Source organism: Melozone crissalis, unplaced genomic scaffold (assembly GCF_028551555.1).
Source record: "Melozone crissalis strain CALT ecotype California unplaced genomic scaffold, PUWL_Pcris_2 ptg000013l_1, whole genome shotgun sequence".
Classification (NCBI taxonomy): Eukaryota; Metazoa; Chordata; class Aves; order Passeriformes; family Passerellidae; genus Melozone; species Melozone crissalis.
Genome location: NW_026535791.1, coordinates 43,464,351 through 43,490,418, shown reverse-complemented (window position 1 = coordinate 43,490,418; position 26,068 = coordinate 43,464,351). Strand labels below are relative to the sequence as shown.

The window sequence follows — 26,068 nt, the reverse complement described above, 5'->3', positions numbered from 1 at the left end:
AGATTATGTGGTGTAGAACAAGGTGTTAGTTAATACTGTACATGATGTTGTACTTGAACTAGCCAAGCATGTGAACAATGTAAGGGAAAAATAAGGCTTCACTCATAAAATATTTTACTCTTGAAATATCAGGTAATTTATCAAATTGTATTTTTAAATGGACCATAAACCTTGAAATTGTATTTTCTAAAATTTTCCACAAAAAAAAAATTTTAAAAGCATTTTTCCTCCAGTTACAACACCAAGTCAGGAAAGCACCTTTATTCACTTTTATTTAGCAAAATCTTTCACATCAGGACTGCTTGTAACTCACACTCTGAGCAGAGCATGCCTCACAGTAATGCTGAAGCCAGGACTTATAACACCATTGCCAGTTTGAACAGCCCTGGCAAGACTTCCCCCTTCTCCATCCTTTCTCCATCCATCACTGTGCCACAATGCCACTGTGAACCAAGTCAAAAGGACTCTGGAAAAGCGTGCCTGGAATGCCCAGAACTTTGGCAGTCCCAAGGGGGTTTGGAAAGGATGAGCTGAAAGGAAATCCTGCAGCCAGATTGCAGACTGCAGGTCTTGGGGCTGTGCTCCTGCAGAGGCTGAGCACAGAGCACAGAACACTGACAAAGCTGACCCAGAGCACACTCCGTGTTTATTTTTTCCTTCCCCTTGCAGCTGGCAGCCTCTCTTTGAAGCAGGTACAGAGGTTTGTGCTGTCAGCAAGAGGGAAGAAGAATTAAAATACCACAGCTGCTGCAACATTCCATCACCTGGGGTGAGCAGCATGGGTCTGGAAATGGCAATTCCTTGGGGAAGGCTCCCAGGAGGGAGCAGGCACTCCCTGCCTCCCCTCACCTGTGTCACTCACTCTGCTGGAGCAATCTGCTCCTTCTGAGACCTCTCAAATGCATGGGAGTTAAATATCCTCAGTTTGACTAAATCTAGTGATTCTGAGGGGACAGTAAGTATTTCAAGTTCTATCTGATTTCTAGCAGGGCAATAAATTTAGGTTGTCAGGATGAAATTTAAATTTGGGAAGAATAATTTATTTTTGATCCCTGACTCTTCATTTCTCTGTTTCTTTGTGATATAGAAAATAATAAAAATGGCAAGACATATTTATCTTTTAAAACCACTTCTATTCCCAAAAGGTGAAGCTGCATTTGCTCATATTTCCACTCAAGAACACGATAAAAACATTTAAGCCAAAATGAATAATTCTTGTCAGAAATCATCCACGCTTCTAAGACATGACAAAAAATGGATTAGAAATTTATGACTATAATCAAGGCAGGTTCTCTACATTAAAGAAACTGGTTTTAATTAACATAGCAGAAAACCTGCCCAGAGCCTCCAGAGACTCTCTGGGATGCTCTGGGAGTTTGGAAGTCACTTCCAGCTTATTCAGAGGGTTTTTCCTCCCGTGGCCACTCTGCTGCATTATGAAACGCACTCTGCGTCACTGCAGTACAAGAACTTGTAACAAACTCCATTGGCACTAGCATTAGAAATTTATGATGAACTCTCCAAGTATAAAAGACCATTTAAAATGACTGCCAGAAGGGAGAATGTTGGAATTCCTACTGCTTTTATCAGTCCCTGCAGTAAAACCAATGAAAAAGTGTACTTTAGAGTTTTAACAGTAACATGTTAATAAGTATGGGTCAACACTTGGTTTTGAAAACTTTAAATATAATAATGCAAGTGCAGAAAGAAAAGAAGGCTTTTTTTGGTACTGTTTCTCTTTTGCTTGCAGTCATCCAACTCATTTTTAAGAAATAGTCAGGAACTCCAGCAAAAGAAAATAAATTTCAAAATAAACAATTTTTTAATCCTCTAATTTTATCCAAGTACTAAGAAAAGAAATGCTCAAGATGGTAATGAAAACAGAAGTTATTTTTCTTAGAATTATAGGTCTGAAAGAAGGATACTCTTAAAAGCCTTGTTTTTTCGTGCACAGGAACAAAAAGCAGAGTTTAGTCAAACAATACAACATTTAGTGTTGATTCATTCTACTTCCTTCTCTTTGAGAATACAGAATTATCCATGATTTTACCTTTCTAAAACATTAACTGGAAGACTTGCAGAAGACTGAGTGCAACACAGGACTCTACCTTGGAGGCAAATGCCTACCTTACAAGGAGAAGCAATTCAGACACTACAAAAATACATATGAATTGCTCAAGCAGAAACATGATCTGTACAAAAAAAGAGTTATTTTGAAAAATTAAATGACAACAGGCCAGGACATATTTATGTAAAATGTCCAAAGTTTGCCTGTGTTAATTTGTAATATGATGAGATATCTTAAAGGAAAATAAAATGGCAATCCAGATGAGTAATGTTCTATTAAGCAATCAAGAAGTTATAAATAATAACATACTTGCCTTTGCCCAACAAACGAATATTTTTTACATTTATTAGTACCCTCACATGCACATAGTACTAGGAGTTTAATGCATCAGTAACATATACCCAAAATTTTAAGAAATAATTTTTTATGTTAATATATTCTTAGGACCCAGTACAGAGATATCTTTGAAGCTGGGATTTTTGCCTGCCTATTTTATTGTATTCCTTTGTGAAATTTTTCCAAAATCAGCATGTTTCTGAAATATTGGTCCTAAGATATTTTTTGCAATCGTCATTCCATTTAATTTAAACAGATCGTTTTATGCATAGATATAACTAATAATTTTAAAGTTAAACAATACCGCCCTCACACTAAATTATTCTGGAAACAAAGGAAGAAAATGCAACATTTTCCCCCAAAAATAACCTGAGCAAAACCTGGGCAGTTTATGGAGGGCAATCAATTACATCCATAACTTTATTCTAGTGCACCGAATCTAAACTAAATTATTGAAATGTAGCATATTAGAATACCATCTTATCTCCTATTCATACAAGAGATGATATAAAGCACCTTTAAATAAAATTCTCAATTGATACAAAATAGTCACAGTTTTCTGCACTAACTTCAGAAGTGAGATATTGCAGGTGCTGGCACATGTCTTGAGTGATGGGTTGATCTCATCAAAGAAACAAGTTTGTCATCTGTATTGGGTGCATGACAGTGCTCCCATGCCACCATCTGAGATGCGTGTCATGTGTCAGCACCAAGAACAAGAAAAAAACTTTCTGCAGCAATTCAGAAAGTTCTGGCAAGAAGGCAGCTTGTTGCTTGCTACTAGCAACCTCACTGGAAGACACCACTGATAATACTGCAACTTCAAAAAACCTTTTCAGTTTCATCTGCAATATTTCCTTTCCTCCTCACTATAATTCAATAATATATATGTAGCTGCACAAGTTATTAAGGATATAAAAGATGTACTTTCTGTGGTGGTTAAAGTGTAAAAAACATATTAAATAATTCTATTGTGAAAATAAATGGGCAAATTATGCATCAAGCATAAGATTCATGGAGATTCAGCCTCTATTTTAAAGCAATTTGTAAAGCAGTCTTGCTCCTCCAGCGGCAATCACTCTAATTCAATGACATGGCTTTTAAAATGCCACATCACTGCACATACCTGGACCTACTTTTCTGAGCTTGGACTGTAAGCAGAACAGCAGGATCTTAAGGAGTACATAATCATCCCAGCATGGCCCCAGCTCTAAGTCTGTGCTGAGAGCTGAGGGCTTTCTGTGGTTTTTGTGATACCTGTGGTCTTACCTAGGAATTAAAAATCTAATCAATGCATGCATCAGTTAATGACTTCTGCAATCCTGGAATAGAACAACTCTTAGTCTGGCTCTGCTTCAGTTCAACCTGCTGACAGGGTGTTTAAGGATGTGCTGCTGTATCTGTGCACACAGTGCTGGCTGGCACACCCAGTCCTAGTGCTACACCTTTCATCTTGGGCTTCATCAGATGAAACAGCTTAACAACCCTTCACATCTGCCCTGTCCACAGTGACAGCCACACACTTCATGCAGTCATTCAGCCAACTTCATAGAGGAAACAATACCCCAACTTCATAGAGGAAACAATACCCTAAGAGCAGCAGACCTTTTTGAGTGGATGTAACTTTACATTGGCTTATAAAAATCTGGCTAATAGGCTGTATTCACATGCTATCTTTTGAGACTAGTCAGTCAGAATTGATTGCAACTATAAACCCTCAGAGAAATATTTAATAGGTATGTGATGCTTACTTCTCTGAAAGTATCAGATCTCACTGGATCTGGATAGGTCTGGATCGGATCCCAAAGCATCTGGATCCCACTGGGAAGGATTAAATTTTTTTAGGCACACTTTTTTGGAAAAAAAAACCTAAAAAAGAAATAATCAAATAAATGGTGAATCATATCTATGCAATAAACTGATTTCAAACAGAGACCTCCTAGAACATGACATGGACTAAATTACAAACCACAGGAGTGGTCATCATATGCTGAAATACTGGTTTTACCTGTGCTGTCTAAAATAACAGTGACAAAAGAACTTTAAAACTAAGGCTTTAATCCACTTCTGCATTCCTGGGTCAGCTGTGTCATAGTACTAAGTAAACAAAACCTATTTTAAGTCTTTATTTTCCCACTTGTGCCAAAGGGATTCAGCAGGCACAGAGAAAGTGGCTTTGTTACACACACACTCTTTTACTTTGCTAGGAGTGCTTAGCACCATAATGAGTAGATTCCAATAGCATTGTAGTTGATCCCACAATGATAAAAAGTATCATCAAAATTTGTCTGCCAAAATATATTGATTTTGAGAAAATGTAATTTAGAAAAAAAAAAGTCATTGAAGAAAATCAATGTTTTGTTGCAACATCTCTGTAAGTGTTTCAGTATTATATTATTCAGTATTCAGTTTCATATTAAATTAGAAGTACATAGGAAAAAAGTCAGCATTAAGATAATAATATTAAGTCTACTACTTGGTGCGGTCCTGCCCTAAACTCCAGAATTCTTTCAGAAGCCTTCTAAAGAGCCTTTTCTTTATACCCTGCCAAACTAAGAGTTTTAATTCCTCAAAAGGCACCTTGAGTCTGTCTCCTATCTGATCACAGCAGGAACCCACACTGGAGTCTAAAAACTCATAGCTGTCCTAAAAGAAGGGTGAAGAATGTCTAGGTACTTGTGAATTCTCTTGCACCATCTGGTCATTTGGTGAAAAAAGTCTTTGAACTGAAAAAAAAAACCCACTTGAAATAAACCACTGGAGGGATTTTTGAGCACTCTGCAGCAAGGATTAGCTTCTCCCTTTGTCTGCCCACTCTCCGTTCACCTCCTGCTCTTCAGCACACCTGAAACTATAGCAATTGACTTATCTAGAAAACTCTACACTGGTTCCAGGGTTGATAACAGCAAAGAAGGTGCTGAGGTGAAGAACCTGAGAAAGCACATTCTGAAAAATTAAGACTGTGCCAGTGAAAGGTCTGTGTGTGTAGTAGGAGGCACAAATTATGTCTAATCTTAGACACTGGGGGACTCACCACTAACTCCTGATTAAGGGTGTTTGTCTTCAGGTGCTATACCTCAAGTATGACCTCCCTACAGGAAAATAATCCTGTTTTCCACTTTTTTATGAAGCAAATACAAATTATTGTCCACTCCCTGAGATGCAATACTTAAACCTGAGTTCTATTGGATTTCCTGCCCCAGATTTCACAATGACTTAGTTCTGAAGCTTTATCTTTTTAGAAAGAAGGAGTCACGAGTTTCAGAAAGAATGCCTCATCTGCTCTCAATTCCTATTCTGCATTAAAAAAATACAGATTTTAAATTCTTTCAAAATGTATTACAGTTTCCTTTTTTAAAGTTCATTGAAGTCATCAAAAACTCTCATCTCAGGGATTACACACTACCTTATACCGTGGAGCTCGGTATTGTAAGCAAAAGGAGCTTGAGGAATAGTCTATTAATCCATGACTGAATATTCAAAGACATTTGGATTTTCTATTCCTGAATTTCCAGTAGCATAATTCAAACATTTCTTCCAAAAGATTTTTGAGGACTAGTGCAAATTAATGCAAAAGATCTGCTGCTTGCAAAATTCTGGACTAGAAAGTCCAGAAATTTAAGGTAGAGTTTGCAGCTTTTCCCTGTTACAGCCACAGACAGACACACACTGCTTTATACTGCTTGCACTTGGAAGTTTTCTGACATTCAGAGGCAACAGCTGGTGAAAGTAAGCAACTTCCAAAATCTGCACGTGTGCACAGAGGCAGATTTCATGGCAGTGTCAGTAGTTAACACTGGGCAGCTCTGGGGATTTAATGAGCGTGGCTAACAATGATGATGATGAGAATTACAACAATATGTTGTAGAAAAGTATGATGTACAAGAAAAAATGTGGCTAAAACTTATATATAGCTATTCCCTTCATGTAGGTGCACATAGGCTAAATAAGCAGAATAATTTATTTTAATGTCCTTTGGATTAAGCATTATGAAACCAATTGCAACCACATATATTCCTGAAGCAAAGTCATGGATGCTGGGAGAATTTCCAGGGAAACACGGCTTTTTTTTTGTTATTTATTAAGTATCTGACACTAGCCCTAGTGAGAGATATGATACCGGGCTAAGACACATTTGGTATGAACTGACAGAGCATTTCTTATACCTGTTTATCACTGCCACTCACAAACAATCAAAAAATGAGAGTAAAGAGGAAGGTATCACTTCAAAGTAGTTGCTAATTAAGTCATGAATAAGTAACACATCAGATGGAGATGTGCTTCAGTGTCCCAAAACGAAATGACAATTAATTCTAGAAACAGGAGTCAGTATGGCTTTGAGTTGTCTATATTAGCACTGTGGTTCTAATTGGGAATATACTTTGGAAGAGCATCTGCCAAATTGTCTCCCTTTATACACCTCGGTGCATGCTGCAAACCTGCTCTGGAGCATGCCACAGAATTGTAGAGTAACAAGGAGTTCTGGATGGGAAGGGACTTTAAACACCACCAACCCCACGGCCCTGGGCAGGGATACCTTCCACTATCCCAGGTTGCTCAAAGCCCCATCCAACATGACCTTCAATGCTTTCAGGGATGGGAGATCTACAACTTTTCGGTACAACTTGGATGGACTCAAGCCAGAGGTGCTCTCCATAAGCATACCTAGAGCACCAACTATGAATTATGTCCACTGAACCAAACCAGAACTACTTCTACAAAGCAAACTCTCAGCATTTAATATGGACATTGGCCACCCAGCTGCAGTCCACAGACCTTCACCTACTGGGCTGAACAGCACCAGCTTTTGTCACCAAAAATTGGACCAGACCTCAGGAATACAGGTTTCACTGGTCAGCTGAAGGATCTAGGACATGCTTCCTTTCTTGTCTGTTGTCCCCCAGCACAAGACTTTTAAGCACCTTTAGATGGAACTTTGAGACCTATTAATGAAAAGTGATTTCCAGTTATTTCAAACACATAGTAAACATGACATTCTGGTAATCCATCCCCTTACAGATTGTGTTGCGCTTTGGATTTGTAAACTACCTATTCCTCGCCCACATCTCACTTGTCACTCTTCACTGGAGCCAAGACATGTTTGGGCAGAAACAGTCTCTGGACCCTGTGAGGTCCTCCTGCAGAGCACACAGGTAGCTCAGTGCCAAGAAGGCATTTTTTAATGGAAATCTTACAGATTGCTGCTGGAATGGCAATGTCTCTTGGCCTCCTTTTCCACTGATTTGATTACAAAATACAAAATTTTGTTAACATAAAGCCTCCACAGTAATTCTACATGGCATTAAAAAAAGTCACCTAATTTGATCAGTATACATCAAACAAATTTTTATCCATGTTAACTTTATTGACACTTATTCCCTCATCTCTTATACATACTGACTATGAATTATTTCTTTGGAGTGCTATAAAGGAAGGTGGAAGCTAAATTTGCATCATAAAAGCACTCTAATGGTGCCAAGGATGAAAAGAACAAGGTGATGGCATCACAGAACTGGCCATGGCACCCAACAGAGACACCTTGCCACTGCAGCAACAGCTGTATGTCTGAGGCTTGAGTAGGGAGCCATGTACTTTGTCCAGAAAAAAATTATTTGGGAAAAGCTAAACTGCAAACATCACTGGAGCCTTTTGTCACAGAAAACTGCAGGGAATTTTTACCAACTCTGAATTCCTACTGAGAATTCACCTCCGTTTAAAAGTTCAACACGTATGGCTTAGTGAGGTTGCTTAATAAGGTTAAATGCAGTACAGACAGTACTTCTGGTACCACAAAAAAAGCTGAATTTATTAGGCCTCCAGATCAGTAGATAAATTTCTCAAAGAGACTCTATAGCTATGTCTCTACTAGTGGATTGAACATGACTAGAATATTAAACATATACTCTGGCACGAGCATCTCAATTCCTTACTATTAGACAATCTCACCCTCCAAAATGGGGTATCCATATGTTAGCTGGATGTCAGAAGCAACTCTGGTTCTTGCAGACTCCTGGCCGTGCCTGGAAAGCCTGGAAAGAGCTAGCAGGGGCCAAAACCACATGTGAGTGCTCCAAGAATTTACTGGTAGGGCTGGTTGGAGTTAGAGAACTCAGGAATGTTTTCCAGCATCTGTTGTGAAGTAACCTAATGGCAGCAATGTCTGTACATGGCCCGCCCACTACGTTTTTTTCTGGAATTCAGGAGTCGTGGTGGGGCAGCAGAAGAAACACAGACACACACTAAAATAAAATAAAGCTCAGGGAAATTCAGTTCTTGGAGATATTTCTTCATGGTCCAGCAGTAACTGTTGAACTGTACAGTCTTTAAAAATTTCCTTAGGATGTATACTAACTCTAAATGACACCAAGGCTCTGAAAATTACTGAATAATTAAAAAAAAAACATGTTGCCTCCCCTTTTATCATGTTTAATACTCTGGTTTGTTTATTCCTGTAAAGGGAAAACAAAGGGAAAAAATGGTGTTGGACCTATTGGTTGATAGAACAAATTTTTTAATTTAGATTTCATATTTTTCACTGGGAATTTAGCTAGTAAAGAATTAAGAAAATATTTTGATCTCCATCAGATAGAATAGAACAGCTTAAGGGGAAAATGGGAGAAGTTGTCTCAAAACACCTTCTTTTTCCTCTGATCCCAAGCTAGCCAGGCTGAGCCAGCCCTCAGCATGAACTGCAGCACAGTAAGGACTACAGAAATAAGAAAGACAAGTCCTCTAAGTGTCAAACAGAGCCCGTTGCACACAAATTCTATTTTCTGCTCAGCCTGACAAGCTCCTTTCTGTATCTCACCCAGACAGAGAGTATTAGCTCCAGGGAGGCATTTTCAACAGCATGCCCAAAGAGAATCCTCAGTTTCTTATTTAGTCTCTTGTGCTGAAACAACATCCAACACCTAGAGCCCAGAAAAGGATCTGGCTATTTCCTAGACCTCTAGATTAAAAATCTCCTTTTCATACATAAAGCTTACATAACAACACTAGAAAGGTATCAGCAGGAATCCTGACTGGCATTATTGTTATTGGCCACTAAAGAGAACTCTCTATTAACAACAAGATAAGCTGGAGAGTAATTAATGCAAAAGGGCAGGTTTTAGAAACACATCGTCATTTGAGAGCTCCAGCCAATATTCTTGCAAACCTGAGGAGTGATACTGATCGCATCTGTAAGAAGATGTTGAACTGAACACAGCCCCAGTTCTGCTACATATTGTGCTACTTTTGTTTAAAAAATGAAAAAAAGAAAGAGTGGGCAGGATGAATCATAAAATTTGTACATATCAAGCGACAGGTAATGTCTGAAAAAAAATTCAAAGAAATAAAGATTTGAAGTGTTTTTGAATTCAGTTTTGTAATTACATACAATTCTGCTGATGCTTTTAGCACACACTCAAATACTCACAATGTTGGGGTCCTAGTTTTTCAGCGATTATACACAGAATTGGAAACACGGCCATTCCTTGCCCTTCAAAGCACCTAAAAATTCAGGTGATGATACCTAACTACTTAAAAATTTCGCTCTTGGTGTGAAGATCTGTAGCTTTGGTGCCATCCTACGATGACACAATGGGATAACTGATGGTTGGGATATCGGCAGTAGTGCTGGATGGATTTGCCTCTGCCATTCTGTATGACAGACAACACAAGTTGGGCCAAAACCTCTTCTCTTTGACCACTGGAATTGCACCACTGCATGTAACAGCCAAATTTGACACAGTATTTGCCCTGGAAAGGAAAAGACAATATGTTCCTCAGAAGTCTGATATGACATAATATGCTAAACTAGTCTCCTTTGGAGTTTTTTCAGTCAATCAATAAAATAACAGTCTTGGAGGATTATTGAATACATGATTTTGATAACATGGAGACTACAGCTTCTGAGTGCTTGCCTGTTTACCGATGGGTTTTGTGAAAAACAATCAAGATACCCTGTCCCTGCTGAGTGATGATAACCAAATAAAATTGAACTTTCACTCCACTGTGATCATAGAGCAATCTAAACACTGAAAAATTCCCTCCCACCTTCCTTCCTTGCATTCTCTAATGCCATTAGAAACAGTCACATTTATGGTATGGCTCATTGCAGCAAAAGCATGGGTAGGAGTACACTGGAGGATTTTTTTTCAAAGGTCTGGTACAGCAACCTTTTTAATAAAAATAACCCTTCTAATATTTCATTATACAGCACAAATATCTGGTATTCAAGTCAAAAGTCAAAATAAATAAACAAGTAGGACATTGTGTAATGGTATCATTAAAAATAAGCACTTTCTGTTTTCAAAGATATTAGCATATCATAAAACATAAATAAATAAATAAATAAATAATATTACTGACAGCTCTGCCACACCAGCAGAAAAGGCAACATGGTAAAGGACTTGAGGCTGAGCATTCAGCACTGAGGCTGGGGCGCTGGCTGTAGGCAAGGGCATCTTGAAGAATATGAAACAGCCTAACTGGCAGGGGGGTGGTTATGCTGCACAAACTGATGAAAAAATATCACCCTTCCGACAACAAAAGATGGCTAGAGAATAACAGACATGAAGGGAACAACAGGGAGAAGAAGATGGAAATGTACTAGTGGCCACAGTAAGAGCTAGGACAAAATCTAGTGGCAGTGATAGATGACCACAGTTCAATGACAGATTGAAAAGTAACCCTGACACTTTCATCCTTTGATTGCCTTCATCAACATTACATCTAGTCAATTTTTCATACCCATTATTTCCATGTATCTGAAGATTTATCACTCATTTTTGAAAGGTAGTGTTTAATTTTGTGTCCTCTAGAAGCAATTAACTAAATCCATCTTCTGAATCTTCAGCACTGTTACTGCATTATTGCCATTTTTTAATCGAATCCCTCCGAAGTGATCTGCCATTAAGTATAGATTCATCATAACATTTTATTTCAGGTTTGCTCCTGTTTTATGATCATGAAGGGCACCACAATAACATGAATATATAAAGAGACATAGGATTCAACAATGCCACACACATTGGGGTACATATGACATTCAAAGTCATGCAAATGTTAAAAACAAATGGTGTAATATAGAGGTGCAAAGAATTTTAGAACTCATTTATTACCATATTTTGCAGCATCAAGCCCAGGAGAGCTAGCTAATTGTGTGTCAGAGAGTAGCAAGCTGTGTTTCCATTTAGTTTCATTCAGCAGTGTTTTTAGAGAGAGGGATGGATTTGGTTTTTCCTACAACAGTTTTTTTTTGTTTGTTTTTTGGGGTTTGTTGTTTTTGGGGTTTTTTTGAGACTACATATCCCAGGAAAAGGACTATTAAAACAATGATGAGAAAAGACCAGCCTCCTGCTTTCCAGCACAAAAGATGTGAATAATCAAGAGTCAAGAGGGATGAGAAAGAAAAATTGCAGAAGATTCATACAGGAGTCTCATGAGATTTGGTCACTTGCTCAAGCTATTAACAAAAATCATTCAGGGACTTGCAGGGAAAAGTAGCAGTAAATGACTGTGACTTCTGTCTTAAAGACAGCTGCTCACTGAGCACCAGCAGTCAAATTAATGGATATACTTACATCTCAGTAGAGTAATTCTTTTTTCATTTAGAGCACCTTGCTCATATAGAAACCTTTGTGCCAGCAGGTTACTAAATGATGTGTCTATACATGTGTGTGTCTAAGTAACTTACAGGAATATAATGCAAGATTGTAAATGAGATCCTTATAGATGTGACTAATGAAAGAAATGCACAACACCACAAGCGTTAGGGCTAGATGATTCCTTGAGGAAGGCCATGCAAAAGGGATCTTCTTTGGAGGTTAAAGCTTTTCTTTTTAATGTAAAGATCATGAAATCATAGAATACCAGCATGGGAGGTATCCCATCTTCCAGATCACTCATGATGGTATTACACAGATATTTATAAAACCAAAAAAGAATATTATACTAATGGATAACAAGATTACATTATGCAAACTTCTGGCTTCCCTTTCCAAATTACAGCACCAGCATCCAATTCAAAAGGCACCCAATGCCACATAAATGGGTATGCTGGGAAAGACATACAGTATTAGCCTTGATGCAGTCAAGTTAATAATATATGAGCATGTGACTAAAGTGGGTGTACTGGAAAGATAAGCTGATCAACTACCTTAAATGCACTTGCTAATTCACTGCCCATCTTTTTATTCCTCTTTTTTTTTTTTCTGTCCATTTAAGGGGGATGGTTTATAAAAAGAATTGCAGGCAGATAATCAGCATTTTTAAAATAGCTAAGTTATTCCCCAGCTAGCTCAACCATTTTTCTGGGGAAAAAAAAGGATGAAATGCCAAAGTAGACACTATTTTTGATTAAAAGGAAATGAGATATTTCCTCCTTAAAATTGATTTCTCTTAATCACCTCTCGTTCATCACACAAACACAGCTACTGCTAACTACTTCTCTACACATTGCATAAGCCCTTACTGCCCAAGGACAACCTGCTCTCTCTGTCACACAAGGTTAAAGTGAAATCCAGTCCATCCCATCTGTGCAATTAATTTGAACCTACGTTCCAGGTACCTAACAAAGGCTGTTTATGGGACTCTGGTACTTTCTTTAGTTTGTTTTCACAAAGTAAGTATGCTGGGAGTCCTTCACCTATAGACCCTTATCTACCTAAACTGAAGTGAACAACATCTCCTCTGACCTTAAGTGCAGGTAAACTGCCCAGTGTAGCTGTCCTGTGTTCCACCTCAAGCTCCTTCTTCTCTTCTTCAGTGGCTGTCTCTCACCTGCCACATCTTTCTGCTCAGTCAGGCAGGGCACCATGCAGCATTTGAACTGCATGGAGCTGCTGTCAAGGGGCATGAAGCCAAGCAAGACCAAGAGACAGAGTTCACCCCTCATAAACAAGCCTGCAACAGCAGTTTCCCAACATGCAGGGAATATCTGTCCACCTGTTTTCTCAAAGAGGAAAAAAAAAGAGCTGACAGCTCTGACACCAATGCAGGTGGCATTCACGTCACTGACTGCCAGAAGGGTAACAGATGAGCATTTGTCTTAAGCCACATTCACTGAACAGAGAATGGAAGGAAACAAGGCACAATGAATTATCTACAAGAGCTGTACAATGAGCTGTCTTCTAATACAGATCTGCCAATCAGATCAGCTGCATGGCCCTCTGGAGAGTCCAGCTCTCCCACTAGAAATGATGGCCACGTAACCTCACAGGGATGCAATGAATTGCACTTTCTGGATAGATCTAACCTAACAAATGAACTGAGCCAAGGAGTTTTCTTGTCTGGAGGACAAGTGTTGTTGCACAGCACAATTTGTTTCTACCTAGATTAACTTATTTCACAGCACAACTAGCTGCATCCAAGTTGCCAATGAGCAGTGGAGCTGGCATGTGCTGACCTCCAGAGAGTATCAAACCTGGGAAACTGCTGAGACAAATCCATGCCAGTGACTGACAACCAAGTGCATGACTGAGCACACGTGCTGGGCTTAAGCATGTAAGTACTGACATTCTACAGATATCAGGAGCATCACAACTCTGAAATTTAGCAGTGCCATACTCTGTGGCTCAAAACCAAAACTAAGGGTCATATATCCTGTTCTGCAAATCCTGAAGACCTCTTCCTATGTAAAGTTCCAGTTGGTTTGGGTGATATTTTTGTTATCCAAATAGAAACCTATTGTAAATGATTGGAAAATGCTTAGAAAGTCCAAATGACTAACACAGGATTCCTATCTAAATAGCCTAGGAGGTCAGAAGCTAAAGCAAATCACTTCTGATGCAGAGAAAAAAAGACATGTCACTGTGTTATATTATGAAAAAAGGTTTAAATAAATTCTTTGTATCTTTAACAACAAGACTTGCCACATTATCAACTAATATTGAGAATTAAAATGCAATTTTGTATCATCTAGTATTTTCAACTTCAAACTTTCAGTGCATTCTAAAAAGCACAGAAGCATAAGAAATCAGCACCTGGCCAAGGAAAATGGTCATCAGAAAACACCAAGAAAAATGGTCATCTGTTTACAAAATAACATTTGATAAAGTAAGAAAATTAATTTATATTTTAGGCTTCTAAATCTGAAAGATTCAATTTCTTACTCCTCCTGAATTATTTCCCCACTGAAAAACGTGACAGGGGCTGGCTCTGATTCCCTGCACAGCCAATTGCAGCTCCTGGAAGGCAAAGCCCTCAGATTTTTGATTGTGCTTCAGCCCAGTCCAAAAGCATGAAGGACCCTGCCCAGCAGAGCTCAGGTGCACCTGCACTGGATTGCAGCCCAACCTTTGACATTGGAGCTGAGCAATGAGCTCACGTGCTAAAGCCATGATGGGCAAGGAACAACCAGAATGGGAAACCTTAAAATATCCCTCATGTGAACAAGACATAGTTAGGGGAATGAAGCTCTTCCTTTCAAGTAACTTTAGGGTTAACAGACCAGCAGAGTAAGACATTGGGGCTATCTTGTATCTCAATTTGAAGAACAAGAGATGACCTATTTTTAATCACATGGATTTGAGGTTGCTTTCAAAGCCTATCTTCTCTGTCCTACATGTATTTTGATTCAGAATTCACACAAAATCTATATGAAAAACCCTCTGCAGTTCACATTGTGCACAGAATTCACATACAGGGCATTGACCTGCTGGCTAATACTACTTAGTCAACTAAAGCTCAGCTGTATGCCAGTTCAGGGCTCTCTTCTAATTATCTTCAAAAAGGCAGGTTACGAAGGAGCAACAGGTGGAATTCATTCCAACGTGAACTGGAAAAAAGCATCTATCCTAAGTCAGTCAACTCCTCTCATTGTCTTTTCCATCCCATTGCCCTATTAGTACCTCCAGATAGGTACTCCAGGGGGACCAGTCATCCTTGTCTTAAATACCTGTTTTAGAACAAAAAATATTCCCTCATGGAAGTGCTCCTCTCTGTTAAAGGGCACGCTGATGATCAGCTCTGGCTGAATGCTGGTCATACAGCAGATAACCTATTTAAAGCTTGTGAGACAAGTCTTATTCTGAGACCCAACTCCCGCTGGTACAACCATTCTGTACAAAGCTCCATGTTGACATAACTTCACAGCATCCAGAAATTCTACTAGCTGCACCAAAGGTACCTCTGGCACCTCTGCAGAGTGCTGTATTGTGCCATGGAGACATACCCATGAACTAATGAAAATTCAACATTCATATTAGTATTAAGAAAAAAGTCATTAACTGCTATTGAACTGCCAATTATCCAGTGTAACTGCAGACCTCCCAGCACAGCTGTTTTATCTTCCCTCTCTGCTGCGTGCAATATTACATTCATATTGCAGATTATATTATCACAGCGACCTGTAACCAGCTCCTAACTGCTGAGAGAACAAATTATTTTGCCAAAGTTATCGGTTCAAATCTGTAATAGTGAATAATGAATTAGACATGCTCAGACTCGGGGATTTTTTTCCTTGCAATATCTGTAGTTATGAGGAACTGTGACATTCAATTACAAATATTAAATAAACCATTGCTTTGAAATTATTCTTCTTCCAGCTATTTTTTATGACTCCATGTCACAGGAGAGAAAAAAAGAAATTTTGTCCTGGATAAGCTAAAACCCCTAATGGTAGCTTAATATTATTCAACCTCTTCCACTGAAAGTTTTTTATTATCCTTCAGCATTGATGGATTGCACTTGATACTACCCAAGTTTAAATTCTTTATATAATCATATCTTTATTAAAAGGAAAACTGTGGGGAAAAGTGATTTTTTACTAAATCATCCCAGTGTTCTGGTGACACCTAAACAAAAGGTACTCTCTTCAAGTTACAAATCACTGGCCATGGTAAAAGTAACCTAGAGAAGTAGTAACGTGTTTATTGGTCTCCTCCCCAAGTATCCGCCACCAGCAAGCAGTAGAGACAGGACATTTGGCACTGAAGACCATTTTGGCACTTGTGTCATGGAAGTTTCCATGTTTGTCTGTTTTCTTCTGCCAAGCATGACATTGCCTGCCATGCCTTTATCAAATTGCCAAGCTTTCTGTATCACTAAAGATATTAAACTATTTAAATAAAAATTCAGTGCACTTTTAAAGGTCTTCATATAAATATCCCTCTTTCCTTTATCTCTTTTTCTTTCTGTCTTCAAGGGAGTGAAAAAAATTTCTAGGTATAGAGAAGGTAAAAATTCATAAAGCTTCTGCCAATTTTCCATTCCTGTTAACTTAAATTAGTGCACTTCTTCATTACCTGGGCATTATAAAAGTCTTTCAGCAGAGGTAAAAATGTATAATGTATACATGCACAGAAGTCCTGACCTTGTAGCTTCATAACTTTTTTCAATGACTACTACGTATTTTTGAAAGAACATACATGTGACACCGGGTGCAATGGATGCAAAAGTACTAAGAACATAATAAAGATTTATATATGATGTTGGTGCCTAATGACATCTCAGCTGGCAAGGAATATACTTATGGCACTGGCATTTATTTACAAATGTCCTATGGGAAACTTCCCATCTTCTGAGACATCTTTATTTACAAATATCTTATGGGAAAATTCTCATCTTCTCAGGCATCAGCATGATACCAGCAGGAGCAGCTGAAACCACACCAAGACACACTTGAGAGGACTGACAGAAATAATAATGAAATCAGGGCAGAGATTCTCAGAAACAGAGTGCTGGAAAACAGCTCAAAGCATCAGCTAGCCCAGCCTCCCCAAAGGCAGGAGCAACACCACTGGAAGAGGTATTTATCTAATCCCTTCTTGAAAACCTGAAAAAAGGAGATGCTACAAAAAATGTAGTTAGATGAAAACCAATTGGAAATCAATTCCCTAATTTCTTCAGATCTTAATTTAGTTGGTTCCAAAGAGCAACTGATCATCATTCTCTCACTGCCAGCATCCTACTTATTGAGAATTTTATTTCTTCTCCCCATCCTATCTTTCAGTATTAAACAAACCCATTTACTTCAACATCACCGCATATGCCCTCTTTTATAATTATTTTAATTAGAAACAGGTTTTTTCTGTTCCTTACACCTCCTGCTTCTTTCCATCTCCCTGAAAGTCAATGAGGAAACACTGGACACAATATTCTTGCTCAGGCTTAACTAATGACAAAGCAAACTCTGTGTCTTGTGAATGACACTACTATTTATGTACCCCAAGGTAAGATGTGTCTTTCTTCAATTATACTGCACCTGTGACTTTTTCACTTGCTTTAGATTCTGGTCCAATAAGACCTTTTTTTAGTGTTCTATTGCTTAGCCAAATCTTTATCATTTTAAATAATGGATTTTTCACTCCTTATATAACACAGCACTTCATGCTTGCTCCCTCTTTATTTGGGCTATTCCTCTAGTTTGTAAGCATAATTTTGAATCCCTTTCTGTCCATGGAATGCTTGCAATTATTCCAGATTGATGTCATCACAGATCATATCTACTTCATCATCCCAGTCTGGATGATTCAATGCTGGCAGCTGGAGCTGGTTTTTAAACAGTCTATTGGCACCTCCCAGCAACATATACTACCGCCCTGTCTCTGCATGAGCAGGTATTCCTTCCCCTTCAGGGTAGCTGCTTTCCACTGCAGATAAGCAGAAGCCTGTCATCAATTCCCCTGGACAAATAGGAGTCATTTCCCTATCACACCGTCTGCTACAAGCACTTCTTTCTCTCTCTCTCTGTCCATAAGAACTATGAAACATGACAGAGATGGAGAGAAAGAGAAAGTGAGGCAGGCTAGGGGAGTTCATGGGTACTGTACTGAGGAAGAAAAACAGATGGAGACAAGGCAGAGGATGGGTGATCTTGTGGCCAGCTGGTAACTAGAGAGCAGGTGACAGGATTGGTGCCTGTTGCTGTGCCCCTCTTGTAGTGGATGGATGCTGGCCCATCACCAGCACAGTGACAGCACTCTGCAGGGCTATGATGGCCTCAGGAGATCCTTCCCTGCTTGGGCACTACTTCTTTCTGCTTCCTTTATCCCCCCATATTATCTATCAAATACATGTATGTATGTATCAAACATATACACACATACATGCAAAATTATCTGTGTGGTCTTTCTACCATAGTATGATCTACTATTCCCCCTAAAAATTATTAAATTTTTAAAAAGTTAAATTATAAAATATATAAAAGCAAAATCAGAGTATAAAGTTACATATTCTATTTTATACTCCTGTGATTTGTGAACTAGTAATAGGCACTGCACACATGGATCCTTTTCTAGCCAGAAAACTGGTGTTTGCAATATGATTATGTAACCATTGTATCAGAACAACTCCTTTAATTTCTCCATCTGAATATTCAAAGTGAAGTTTGTGAAAATTTGGTTATGATTTCCTGCAGGAGGTAATATCAAGATTCTGCCTGCTAAATATCAGGAAATATCTGTTTATGGCAGGAAATATAAGCTACATTTCCAGTTGGAAACACAGGTTACATTTCACTGTGTGTACTCAAAAACTAACCAAGTTGCCTTGGCTCTCTCCATAGCCATTCGAGAAACAAGGACACCTCCCAGAAATATTAATCCTTCCATTTAAAAATAACAACCACATAGACATCTATTCCAGATATCTGTTCCAAAATAGTGACTGTCTCTTTCTTCTGATTCCAGAGGGAGCCTGGAGGATAGGCTTTGGCTGTACATCTAAGGAACAATTCAGTTACCTAAGCAAAGGTGCCTGGTGCCATTTTGGATGCCTGGATTATGCAGGACCCCTGCAAAGAGCTGGCAGGTACTGCAAAGGATCTATGCAGGTTCATTTAAGTTCTAGAGAGGCAGCTGGAGTCCGAACAAAACACCTGGAGGCACCTAAAATATCTAAGAAGCACTATTACATTGCCTTTTTTATTTTAAGCTCTCTCAATTGCATCACCTGTATTGACAAGAACAAGATTCAGTTGTTTAAATTTCAGGAGCTGCTGTTGTGTCTAAAACCTGAGCACAGAGACATGGCAGAGGATTTGCAGGAGATCTGCATCAACCTGGACTGGAAACAGGAGGACAAGTATGAGACTGTGAAGCCAAAATGACAGTAGACACCTTTGCCCAAGCATCCACATTCTGTATTAGACCTCCATTAACTGCAGTTATAGAGTTTAGCAATCCAGCTCTCACTTAGACATCTAATCCTATAAATCTCAATTTACATAAATGGGTTCCACCAAATTTTTTATCATATAAAGTAAGACGTGACAGATTTCATTAACAGAAGCATGATGTTCTGCACCCTCAGAGCTTCAGGTGAAGTATGAATTAATTCACCTAAAAAAAATTATTTGTGTATCCCTGTCAAGGCAAATAGACACTACTTAGTCCCAAGGAGTAGTAAGTTCAGTCAACCTTAGGGCAGCAACTAAAACAGCTTGTCAGAAAGATGTCAAAATTGCTTTAAAAATCAGCAGGCACCCAACAATGTCCATATGCATACTTGCAGTTTTATAAAGGCACATGCATAAAAATAAAAATTACAGTGTTAGCAGAGAAGAGATTACATCTTTTTTAGAGTGACAGCATAGAATAGATGACATCTTTTTCAGAAACAACAACTCATCTGTTTTAAGGTCTGACTTTATGTCAAACTAATTTTCTGACTACAGTATTCTCAAAACAGCAGGATGACTTTATAGCAAATGATGCCTCCTGGGTTTTGCCGGTTTAATTTTATAAAAATTAGAGCCTTTGAAAAACCCTAGATGGACAACTCTGAAGCCCTCTCTATAAACAAAGACAATGCAGACAGCACTTCTGAGAGCAGCAGCCCATTTCCTATTCTCTGCAAAACATTATCTCTAAGAAGAAAGGTTCATTTTTGCACTAATCCCCTTGTTTTCACCATCCACTTTATAGCATTATTTCCCATAAACTATGAAACACATTCTAAAATTATAGTAAAATGAAAGTACAGTACTTTACTCTTCCAGCTATAATAATGACTTTAAAGAGGGGGTTATTTGGAGATTCAAAGCATTGATTATTTAACTTCCTAAGATACAGAAGCATTTAGATGCTTGAAAATTGAATGGCTGAAACTAACGCATTTAATTCACAGACCAAACATTCAAGAAGAATCAGACTGTTAAAAAAATTGCAAATTGTGGTCACTTGTCTGAATGGAAATAGGCTGACATACTAGCCAAAGCACAAGAACTATTTCTTTTTCAATTCATGTAATGTGAGCAAAACACCTAAAAACACAGCAAAACCAAAATAAAATCAACCTGAATAATGAAAAATGACAAAATTTATGGCTAAGTTATTGAAACCTGGCAACAGTAATCTTCCATATTCTTTATTTGTAAGATGACTTACAGTATATTCTCAGTATTACATCTGTTTTTATTATTGATCAGTATTTTATTTGGAGATTTATATTTCTGTACAATTTATAGTGGTTCTAAATGCAGTTATTAGCGGTAGGCACAAAAATAGGTAGGTGCTTAAGTAGCCAGTTACACATATCATTTGTGAAATAGGCAAATAATTGTGGGAAAGTATGCACAGGTTAAGCAGGGGAGTAAAGCACATTGACATGGATATAGACATATGTGCAGCTAATTACCAGACTGCAGCCCTTCCCTGAGCAATGCACTTCTTATATGCAACTTCATCAATTCCCCCTTGCTACCATATATATGTAACTTAAATTATAAATACCTAATCATGTGATTTTTTATAACATACAGGTTTACAATTTCACTAATGCTACTCAATATTTTCAAGATGTTGTGAAATCAAATAGAAACTGCTTATTTACAACTTTTCAGTAAAACAAGTTGATGGTCTGCAATTCTGATACTTGCATCTGTCCTCCTGATCCAGCTTAGCATTTCAGCATCCAAAATAAAGAGAAATGTTAATCATTTCATGTAATACAAGGAAGATGTACATGGCTATCAGTAAGTCTATTCTAAAAAATATCTATAAAAATAAAATTTTTAAATGCTGGAAAGCTTAATAAACAGTTAGCAAATAAAGATTCATAGAGGAATATATGATATATAAACCTACAGTTTGATTATGAATAGAAAAGAGCATGATACAAGCTGTAATTCCTGTTACAAAGAACTGTCATCATGTCACTGAAAGCAATATTACAGGCTGCCTAGAAAGTAGCATAATAAAACTTGCTGTAATAACATTTTATTTATGTCCATAAAATTGAAGAATGGTAAATCTCTGGTTATTTTATTTTTAATACAGAGATGAATTTTAACAAGCTAATTTATAAAAGGTTACACCAGTGTCTAGATTTAAATCAAAGGAATTAATGTCCACACTACCACAGTTCATACAGAGAAATTCTTGTAACACATTTCAATAGTTGATGAGGCTAAAGGTCAACACTCACAATATCTGTTTGGAATTAAATGAAAGAATACGCCAAAGTTTAAAAGTTTACTTGGCAACCACCATGAAGTTCAACAGCTATGCCTCAGGTCTTCAAACTAACTAGGCCCTTTTTTTCCTGCCCAAATTACTACTTAGAATAAATACTTGAGTAATCTTGAAAAGCTCTGTCCCTTCATCCCTATTCGCTGTTCATTGAGATATACATTGATATATATTTGCTGTACATTGATATATACAAGAATGAGAATTCTTGCAGAGCAGTAAAAAGTTACTTAAAACAAGTGAAGTAACCAACTCAGGCAGTATGTGAACACAGCTGTACCTAGTGAAAGATGACTTCTTTTTCTGGCAGGTGAGACAAGCTTAGCTGAAATTCTGGTTGTAGTAAGGTGTTCATCAATCAGAAGCCCTTCCTGATAATTTTTCCTGAAGTAAACTACTACAGTTTTTATAGTAAAAGTACTCTAGCAACCTGCTTCAGAAACACATCATTTCTTTCTGTTGCAAGATCTGTATTGATGTTTTTCAGATTTTGCATTGCTCCATGAAAGGCCACCGGAAAAAGCTTCCACTTCTCTGCAGCTGCTCTGGTAACTGATGGGCAAGAGTGGGCACTGACTCCTGGGGCAGCCAGAAACTGAAGCACTTGGTGCACTGACACACAGTGTGGGCACAAACTGACCATCCTCCTGAGGAGCTCCTGCATCACTGAGGAGCTGATTACCCAGCCTAGCATAAGAAGCCGTGTAATTACTTACTTTTCCTTATACCCTTGCTACAATGGGCTGGACAAGTTGTTATTTAAACCTAATAGGCTTTCCTGCAGCTAGGAAAAAAGAAAGAAAAAGCACAAAAAGCAGCATACATCCCCTCATTTTCTTTCCAATCTCAGTATGCCTTTCTCTGATATTTATTGCCTCTCTGGCACTTCACATACACAGTGTTATATATTAATTTAATGAGTCATGTAATGCTTTCCTAAGACTGGAACATATCCAGAGGTGGGGAAGGTGGCAGTGGGGATAGTGAAGTCAGATTTTTCAATTACACTTCAGAGAGAAGCTTTCATTCAGCTCCCAATTTTTTCACTTGAGAAGAAATCCCACAGGTACAGAAAAGCCTGTCAAATACATGAGGTGTCTCTGCAGTTGCCTGAATCTGCGTGAAGCCTAAGATAAACTCTTGTAAGAACCGTCTCATTTTTTTCCCTCCTGAATGAGTAGAAAGGCTGCCATTGGTGACACTTTTAACTGCAAATGAGTAACTGTATCTGTGTCAAAAACACTTTTTAGAAGATGAGAAGTAGAGCAAAAGTTTCTCTCTCAGAATCTCAAGAGGAGGGGGTTAAAGTAGTGGCAGGATTAATGAAAATTCAGAGAACATGTATCAAGCCAAGATACGCCAGCATGTAACACTGCAACAGTGCATTGAAGGAGAGGTAGGGCAGTGTTAGCATCATATGTACTACAGGAGAGCTCAGCTTCCAAACGTATACATATTATTTTTAATGCCATAAATGTAACGACAGCATTGCAGAGTCTTTCTACAGAGGTTTGCAAAAGGAAGAATACAAGGAAAAAAACCTGAGACACAGAGGGAAGGAGTAACTTGCTGAGGAACATGAAAAATCCACCTCAGATTTAGGATTACGATGAGAAGCAGAAATTGTAGCTTCTAACATTGGATCATCAAGGTATACAGACGAGAGGATCAAAACGCAGAAAAGCACTAAACACTTCCCTGTCCATCGGTGAACACGACAGCCCACACAGCATCACTTTCCGAGACACTACTAGAATACTATTCCTCCCAAGTCCATTCACAACCGCGCCGGCTCTGGGTGCTCAACAAGCCTTAAAGCACTCGCACATGTCAGAGTTTACCCACAGACAAGCTGGGCTGATCGGATTTTTTGCCCTGAAGCGCGCAAGAAGTAGGGAGATGCCGATAGCCGCGGCCCTCCACCACCGGCCCCGGCAAGCCCGCCGGCCGCCGCCAGCCCACCCCGCATTCCGCTCCACAACCCGCTCCGCATCCCGCCCCGCATCCCGCCCCGCATCCCGCTCCGCATCCCGCTCCGCATCCCGCCCCGCATCTCGCCCCGCATCCCGCATCCCGCTCCACATCCCACTCCGCATCCCGCGGGCTGTGAGGCCGCGGCAGGTGCCGGGGGCCCGGCGGAGCAGCGAGCTCCGGCCGCCCGGGGGTACAGCAGGAGGAGAAAGCGGCTTGGGGCAAACCGGCGGCCCGGCACACTCGCGGAGACGGCCGCCGGCAGTGAGAGTGGAAAAGGGGGGAAGGAGGAAAGCGCGTCTCCAGGGAAATAAAGTTTTCAAGCGAAGAGGGCAGCGCTCGGAGCGCCGCGCAGCCCCGCGGCCGCCCGCCGAGACAGCGGCGACTTCGTGAGAAACGAGGGACGGCAAACGGGCGGCCGTGACCCGGGAGACAGCCCCGGCTCCGGCCGGGCTCCCCCGCCACTCACCATGTTGACTTCGGAAACCATGTCGATGCTGGCGATGTCGATGTTCATCCCCACGCAGACGGGCGGACCTGCAGGCAGAGCAGAGCTTTAGCCGGCGGCCGGAGGGGCCGCGGCAGCGCGGGCGGGCGGCGTGGCCGGAGCCGCCGTGCGGGAGCGGCGGCAGCACCGGGGACAGCGGCGGGGGAGGGGGAGATGGCCGGGCGGCCAGCCCGGGCAGGGCGACTCACCTCCGAAATCCGGCCGGAGGCGGATGTCGTAGCCCTTCAACAATTTATCCACAGTTTCTTTCACGAAGGACATGTTGCCGGGATCGTTCACACTGCGGGGAGAAAGAGACGGGGGTGTCGGGCGGGAGCGGCAGAAGCCGGGGTGCGGGGGCCAGGGGCGACGGCGGGAGCGGGGCGGGAGGGGGAGGGCGGGGGGAGCGCATCAGCCCGTTCCCCTGGAGAAACGCATCCCGCGCCGCCGCCGCCGGGGCACGCTGGCTCCTACCTCTGGGCGCAGCAGACCACGGCCACCAGGACGGGAGCAGAGAAGATCCCGAAGATCCTGCCTCTCCCAAAGCCCCACATCCCTCCGCTCCACGCTCCCTTCGCGCAGCAGCAGCAGCAGCCGCCGCCGCGATCCGGCTGCCCCGGCTGCTGCTGAGGAAGAGGCGGAGGCGACAGTCCCCGTTCTCCCCCCACTCGCCCTCCCTCCCCCCCAAAAAAATCCCCCACCCCCTGGCCCAGCAGCACCACCCGGCCCGCGGGAGCCGCCCGCGCACCCGGCTGCGCTCGCCCCGCGGCCGGACGCCGCCGAGCCCCGGAGGAAGGTGCCCTCCGCCGGAGCCCGGCCCGCCGCCTCCCCTCCGCCCGCCGCCGCCTTCCCGCCAGCCGGGAGGGGAGGGGAGGGACGGAGGGAGGGAGGGCGCCGCCGTCCCTCCGGGCGGAGAGCCCGAGGTGGGGCGGCGGGGGAGCGGGGCTGGCGGGGCCGGGACGGGCAGCGAGGGGCGGCGGCTCCCCTGGCACCGCCTCGGGGCACGCCCGACCCCGGCACGGCACCGGCCCCGCGATACCGCCCGGAGACGGCCGTGGTCACCGGCAGCCCCCGCGGGGTCTCTCCGCAGCCGGCTCCTTGTCCCGGGGGTCGGAGCGGGACCGCGGGGCTGGGGCAGCCCGCAGGGTCCCCCCTGGAGCCGGTGAGCGGGGGCTGCCCGACGCCGTGCCTCTGTCCGCCCTGCCCTCGGCCTGCCCTCTGTTTTGGGGACTGTGCCCCCCTGCCCTGTGGCGCATCCTGGGAGCGGTGCCCGGGGTGAGCCGCCGGGGCGGGAGAGGGAGCTGGCCTGGGAGCCCTGCCGTGACTTGCAAGGGCCTGAAGCTGCCTCTGCCCGGCTAGGGATGGGGTGTGCATGTACAGGTGCCGGGCCTGAGGCTCTCTCAGCCGTGCCTGCGAGGGTGCCACTGCACTGGCCGAGATGGACGCGCTCTGCCAGGCAGAAGCTCTGCTGGGTTCCAAACGTGTGTAGCCAGGCTTGTCATACGGGACAGGAATGAGGGGAAATTGCACTGGTACCAGAGATGTAGGGTGAGAGTTGTCTCCTGTGAGCTTCTGGATGCTCTCAACTTTGTATAAAACATTGATTGAGGGAAGACAGCACAGTTGTTATTATTTTTAATCTTCTTCCATGCTAATTAGTACTTTCAGCAGGACTTATTGGCATGGAAACAGAAGAATGTTGACTTGGGGATATTGGCTTTGGTTGCAGAGGCAGCTCCTCTCCACCTCACCAGCTCTTTACCATGCTCCATGAAAGTACAGACATGCCCTTGGCCAGCTTCTGATTCTGGT

At 41.3% G+C, this 26,068-nt stretch overlaps 1 protein-coding gene across 1 annotated transcript in view; it reads right to left on the bottom strand.

The window, feature by feature from the left end:
- The window catches only part of GABRB3 (gamma-aminobutyric acid type A receptor subunit beta3), a 116,141-nt gene extending 91,243 nt beyond the window's left edge, over positions 1-24,898 (bottom strand). Inside the window, exons 1-3 of the mRNA XM_054271399.1 lie at positions 24,731-24,898; positions 24,466-24,557; positions 24,239-24,306 (exon numbers count right to left, since the gene is read on the bottom strand). Coding sequence (XP_054127374.1) covers positions 24,239-24,306; positions 24,466-24,557; positions 24,731-24,810 — 240 coding nt within the window. The 5' untranslated portion in view covers positions 24,811-24,898. The remainder of the gene's footprint in view (positions 1-24,238; positions 24,307-24,465; positions 24,558-24,730) is intronic.
- Between the last annotated feature and the right edge of the window lie 1,170 nt (positions 24,899-26,068).